General features: G+C 35.3%; 1 protein-coding gene across 1 annotated transcript in view; it reads right to left on the bottom strand.

Annotated features, from left to right (window-relative positions):
• The window catches only part of LOC137639582 (uncharacterized), a 9,143-nt gene extending 5,310 nt beyond the window's left edge, over positions 1-3,833 (bottom strand). Inside the window, exons 1-2 of the mRNA XM_068371844.1 lie at positions 3,698-3,833; positions 3,305-3,563 (exon numbers count right to left, since the gene is read on the bottom strand). Coding sequence (XP_068227945.1) covers positions 3,305-3,563; positions 3,698-3,833 — 395 coding nt within the window. The remainder of the gene's footprint in view (positions 1-3,304; positions 3,564-3,697) is intronic.
• Between the last annotated feature and the right edge of the window lie 3,226 nt (positions 3,834-7,059).

The raw sequence follows: 7,059 nt of genomic DNA, 5'->3' as shown, positions 1-7,059 counted from the left end.
CACACACACACACACACACACATATATATATATATATATATATATATATATATATATATCTATATATATATACATATATATATATATATATATATATATATATATATATATATATATATATATATATATATATATATATATATATTTGAACTCTTCAAAAACAACCTCTTACTTCGGTTTTTTAGTAAGGGATTACGATCAATGCACTATTAGGAGATATTAGTGATCGAAATAATACACTCTTTACACAAATAAATATATTCTATAAAAGTTAATAGAAAAAAATTAAAAAAAAATAAATCACGCGAAATATTAAATCTGAACAAAACCTTAGACTAAGACAAGAAAATGTTACTCTATGAAAAATTCTACAATACTTACTTTTACTTTTACGGGTTTATTTCTCGCCCTCCATCAAACACTAAAGGTCTGTTCAGGCGGGCCTTGGTGTGTGAAAAAATAATTTCTTTCCAGTTAATATTTTGCTCTGTATTGTTATCAGTTATTTCGCTAGCATTTGTATTCAGGCTTAATAGTTTTCAGGTCACTATTATAACACTTTCTAAAAAGATAAGTCTTCAGGTTTTTCTTGAAAGCTGCCACATTATTGCTATTCTTGACATCGAGTGGAAGGTCGTTAAAGAGTCTCGGTGCAGCATAACTGAACGTTCTTCCTCCTATTGCATGATTCACACCAATTTCGAATAGTTTATGTGGGTCATCAGCATGTCTAACTCTTACAGCGGCGCTGGTAGCTTCAGGGTAGGGGACCAAGCAATCACGAAGATATTTAGGCTTATCACTTGTAAGTGCTTTGCGAGTCAACAAGCAAATTTTAAATTCAATTCTAGCCTCAACAGGTAACCAATGTAGATCGATCAATGCAGGAGTTATTCTCTCCCTTAGTTTAATGCCTTTTATCAGTCTAGCCGCCCGGTTTTGCACATTTTGAAGCTTTCTTAATAGTGTATTGGGCAATTTGTAGTACAGAGAATTGCAATAATCAAGCCTTGATATTACATGACTCATCACTAAAATTTTTGTACTGCCCTCTGTTAAATATTTTCTAATAAATGCTATGTTTCTCAGGTGATAGTTACACACTTTCACTGTGTTCACAATTTGGTCCCTCATTGACAAATTACAATCTATCAGCACACCCAAATTTTTCACAACAGGCACAATCCCAACATCAGCATCACCAATTTTTATACTTTGAATTAACTGGTAATTCTTCAAAGCCACCTTTGTGCCAAAGAACATACATTCTGTTTTATCATTATTTAATTTGAGCTTTTTCCTCTGCATCCATGTTTTTATTTCGGTCATTATCTCATCAATTTTCTTTGTATCTTGTGTTGTTGAAATTGAGAGGTAAAACTGAGTATCATCTGCATATAGTTTAAAACCCACTTTTTGTTTTTTCAAGATGTGTGATAGCTCGATAGTATATATGTTAAACAATCACCCGTTTCACTGGAAATATTTAATTTTGATAATTAATTGAAAATAGTCAACACTTTCACACTCTAATGATTAAACACTAAATGGAATTTTCATAACTGTTACTGTTAGACTTTTGTTTTTTGGTTCACATGAGCTTACCGAACAGTTAAGCAAAATAAATACACTTCACTATATAACCTAAATCTCGCAGGGCCAGTTACAAAATTTTATATGACAATGTACTTACATTTACCCACAACACTTAATTTAACATTCAATAAATTCTACCAAAGTTTGAACAAAACTATACGTGATATACGTTGGGTAAAAACCTTATTCACGTTTAAGAGGATACACACTTGAGAGGAGAGAGGGCTTGTAAATTTTAGCTCTTTCAAAGGGATAGGCTGAATCTCTTCTGCTGCTTATGCATTCCTAGAGTCTATATATATATATATATATATATATATATATATATATATATATATATATATATATATATATATATATATATATATATATTAAATTATTATAGATCCTTCTAGGACATGGTCTGTAAGCTTGAGGTCAGGCTTACGGCACCAAGTTGCCAACTAGTCAAGTAACTGACGAATTCCAACGTACATGGTAAGGCAACTCTCTCTCTCAACTATTTCCGCTCACCTACTCCTCCAAACAATAGAGAAAAGAGTAAATCTAATTTGAGAATTTTCATGCACTTCCTAACCACGTGGAAACATAAAAATTACGTAATCCCTCGTGTTCATACCTCGTATGGGTCATACACCATACCTAATTGAGCTTACATAAGACTTCGCAACAAAATATTTGAAATAAAAAGTTAATTTTAAAAAATAACGTAAATTTACTTATACTGAATTAGATGAAAAATACAGTTAAGTGAATGACGAGTCTTATGTAATTTACCTACATTACTTAAATCTACATGGGTGGAACTCACCTTACGAGATGGCTATACACCTCTTGAATACACAAATGAAATACATGAACAAAATATTTACTCTTATACTAGACCAGTTTTGTAAGAATATATATATATATATATATATATATATATATATATATATATATATATATATATGTATATATATATATATATATATATATATATATATATATATATATGTACATGTATATATATATATATATATATATATATATATATATATATATATATATATATATATATATATATATACTGTATCTATATCTATCTATATATATATACATACATATATATATATATATATATATATATATATATATATATATATATATATATATATATATATATAAGAATTTGGGTTACATGAAACCTGGTGTTCCTTAACAATGCCCAAGGCCAAACGTATAGAACAGGTGAATCCACCAAAAGGGTTAAACTGGTTCAAAAACTAGGCAAAGGCAGGTACTCAGGTGGTGTGACATAAAAGGTAAAAGAAAAAAAAAAAACACTGCGTGCAGTAGCTTTTTAAACACTGGACAATAACCTTTTGGTATTAAAGACCCTTTCACCTTCAAGTATCATGCCATTTGCATATGCTAATGTTACTCAAAAATCAAATAAAGTTTTGGATTTACCCTTCATGTCTGAACACAGGCAAACCATGTAGGATATAATCATCAGTTGTTAAGAGAGATGATCATTTAAAGTTGCGTCCTGGATTTCTTCCATCCTCTTACCAGGTACATCTTGAGGTGCAAATAAGTAGCTTCTTGGATCTGGCGTATCATCCCGCAGTTCGACTTATTGTATCATCAAGATATAACTTCTCTCCTTTCAGCCATACAAATTCACAAACTAGCAAAAACTCTCATCCTTAGTAATTGAACTCACTTGGTTGCTTGACTCAGTGGCTTTGTCAAAATAACTTCAAGTAGTTTATGGTCATTATGGATTGTCACTTTTCTTCCGAAGGTGTAATGATCAAACTTCTCTAACCCGATTACTATTACAGTACCAGTATTTTTTTCGAACTGAGACCATCCACGTTCATTTGATCGGAGATTTCTTGAAGCATATTCTATCGGTCTTCCATTCTGGAGCAGTACAGCTCTAAGGCCGTTTTCTGAAGTATCTTCTTGGAGAACCAGTTCTTTGTCAGAATCATAAATTGCAAGTAGAGATGAATTGCAAATCTTCTGTTTTAGTTGCTTGAAGTCTTGGTCACATTCTTCAGACGAAAAGATTCAGAGTGAAACAATCTAGATACTGTACGATATCACAGACCACAGAGACAAACTCTGGAGATATATTCTGGATTCGACATTTCTTTGATAGCCCAAACCTTTTCCTCGCTGACCTTAATACTTACCTTTGTCAATTTGTGCCAAATAAATTCAGTTTCACTCTGTTTCAGGTCCATTTTCTCTTGGTTCTGGATAATGTGCTTCTCCTTGCATCATTGTATTAGGTTGACAAGATTCACTGCATGATCCTTCTCAGCTTCTTAATTGGTGCTTTCTTGTCCTAGCGCAACAATATCATCAGCTATGCAGGCAACACCATCCAAATCTACAAGTGCATGATGAAGTTTCTTTTGCTGATTTCGATAAATACGTGCCAAAATGTTTATTTTACATATACTTTGCAAAAATCTTTGTATTTGATAGCTATGGTAGAACATCGTCGAAAGTTGGTGCTGAGTAGTGTTCTTGTCGTAGAGCTGTATTTAGTGGTTGAGGGTCAACGCAAAGTCTTATTTTCCCATTTGGCTTTCTAGCAGTTTCTATTTGGAAAACCCATTTAGTCCATTCCTCTACTGGAAATAGGATTTGGCGTTTCACCACTTCATTTACTGTCTCACTCCCTCCTTCTGTATAGAAATAGGGATGCTCCTTCATGACAGTACTTTTGTGGTCACTGTTTGGTCGACAGTCAAAATCACTTAACCATGACTCGTAACTTATCATTTGCTTCAACACTAGCAACTTGATATTTTTCTTTATTTAATGTCAAAAAGCCCATTTTATTACCAGTATCCACATCAAGAAGTGATTAAAGATGATTACCAACGACATAAAAAACACATATGTTTTCCTTACTCTCAAGTTTAGTTATTAGAAGTTCTACCTCTCCTCTTCTGTGTTGATCCATATGTAGAGGTTCTTTGTATTTTTGTTCACTTGCTTAATGGGGAAGTATCTTTTGTTGAAACAGTTGACTGTTGTACCATGTTCAAGTAAAAATTTGACGTTACAGTTATTGACTCTCATCATTACCTATGATCTCAAGTCACCTTTTCATTTCACTGCAGACAGACACTTGTTCTTGTTGCTCCCGTCTTCATTTGCTACTCTGTACATTTAGCGAGTGTCCCTTTTTCTTGCAGCTTTTGGATACTTGACTATATGCAGGATAGTTATCATTGCCAAAAGCCCGACTTCGTCCACAAAGTTTGTAGTCTTTCACCATCTTTTCATTTTGTGGCGTGACTGCATTCTTTGCCTTGAATTTCTTCTCTTAGTTCTTCTGCTCTCCCTTTTTGTATTTGCTCTTTTGCTGACTTTCGTCCACTTTCGTGAAAGATTTATCACTTCCACCACCTAATTCCTTTACTGAACCATCGATTGTTCTTATGCTCTGAAAATATTGCAAGCCTTCTTTAAATCTAATTTTGATTCCTGAAGCAGGAAGTTTTGGAGTTTGCCTCTTGTGGAGAATAGTCTTGTCGTGAATCCTTCATCCAGATTCGATGGAGTTACATGACATCACTTCATATCTCAGTTCATTGAGAAAAGCATCCAATGGTGTAGACCCCGCTCTACTCCAAAATGGTGCGATATCACAATCTCAGTTTGATCATAGTAAGGAACTTATGTGCAAAAAAGGAAGTTTGTAAATTCTATAAAATAATCTGGAATGAGTTGAGTGTAACACAAGGTTGTATCATGTGAGGTTCAAGAGTAGCTATTTCCAGTTCACATTCCGAAAAAAGTTTTATCTGCAATGCATGTTGATCACCAAGGTATAATCAGGTCAAAATCAATTGGTGGACAGGTGATGGTTAAAGATTGCATGTATTGTGTTATGCAACAAAACACCCCAAAGGCAATAGGAACGCACCCATGGGGAGTTCCCAGGTATCCATGGCAAAGATTACACACAGATTTTTTGGGATCAGGCCATGTCGTCCAAATCGTCCTGATGGAAGTTCCTTTATAGTAGCTTCCTAGGTTATATTTAACTACAGTAATATATCACAGAGAATTTTACTTAAGGTATCCAGAATTCTAACTCCTGGCGCGAATATCCCTGGCTTTCACCTTTAGGGATATCGCACAATATCAGAGGACGTATTCTTGACATGCCACAGCTATCTACACCCCTAATAGCATTTAGCTTCGAGAAGGGCAAGAACTGGAGGAGAGCCGTTATTAAGGCACACTCTACTCCTACTGTTGAGTACCTGTATGACGTCATGTCCGGACGCCATCTTGTTATTCCTTCTTTTGTAGTGAGCCTTACTCTGTTTTCCCATTGCTCTCACGCTATTTTTTGGATTATTTTCTGCTATGATGCTTTCTCCAGCCTCATCTGCCTCTGGAAAGTTGAGTATTATCTTTATTTTGTATAAATGTAAGCTCTTTCCAGTTTTTTCCTCGATTCAAGGTTTAATTAACGTAACAAGAGCTGTTGCCTAACCGGAGGCGTCATGGACGCTGGCGTTCACTATGCATGTGTCATTTAGTCAGCCAGAACGACCTTCCCGGTATATTTCGCTTTAATAAATTTAGCTATTTAGCCTTCATTGCTAGGAAATTTTATATTATGCTGATATTATCGTGGTTTCAACGTTTTAGGAAACTGATCCTCACTTACGCTAGGCTTCCTAGCCTAGGCGTCTAGCCCTTGCTTTCATGCATGCTATAGTTTTCCTAGTGTGGTAATTTTATTGAAGCATAGGTAATATTCTATACATATAAGATATTACTGCAAAAATTTTCCTCTTCCAAAAATAGTATACGAGATAGTTTCGGTGTTTTAGGTAATCGATTCTCACCGCTTCTAGGCTACTAGCATAGGGGCTTTAGTATACTTTCATATATGTCCCCGATTGCTCTTGTATCGCCTTATTTAAGTGGTGACTGATACCTCCTAGTCTTTTGTAAAGTGATACTAATCTCCCTAGGAGATTTAAGAGCAATCTCTTCTCCCTCTGAGTTAGCTTAAGCTGAACCCTAGTCAGATTTGCCTTGAATTGCATTCGGGTGAATCTAGACTAGGGTGTTTCTGTCCCTTCCCCTAACCGCAGATTCTAGTTTTGGGTTTAGTCAGAACATCAGAGTATTCCGTCTGTGGTCGGTTGCCGACTGGCAAGGTGAATTGAATTCCCGGGTCAGGTTAGGCTACTGACGCAGGAGGCTAGACCTCCCTAGGCCTCACCTGAAGGCACTATATGATATGATGCCTCCACCCTGTGGCCTAGCAGACAGTCCTGTGCCGGCAGAACCTAAGCTGAAGAATAGAATTCTTCTATTGCTTGGGGGACTCCGATACTAGACTCTGTTCCTACTGTCTGAGACAGCAGCGAAGGTGCTGCCAATCTCCTTCTGTATTGGGCTAACCCTAGGCTAGGGAATCAAATTCCC

Source organism: Palaemon carinicauda, chromosome 4 (genome assembly GCF_036898095.1).
Source record: "Palaemon carinicauda isolate YSFRI2023 chromosome 4, ASM3689809v2, whole genome shotgun sequence".
NCBI lineage: Eukaryota > Metazoa > Arthropoda > Malacostraca > Decapoda > Palaemonidae > Palaemon > Palaemon carinicauda.
This window is presented reverse-complemented; position numbering and strand designations above follow the sequence as displayed.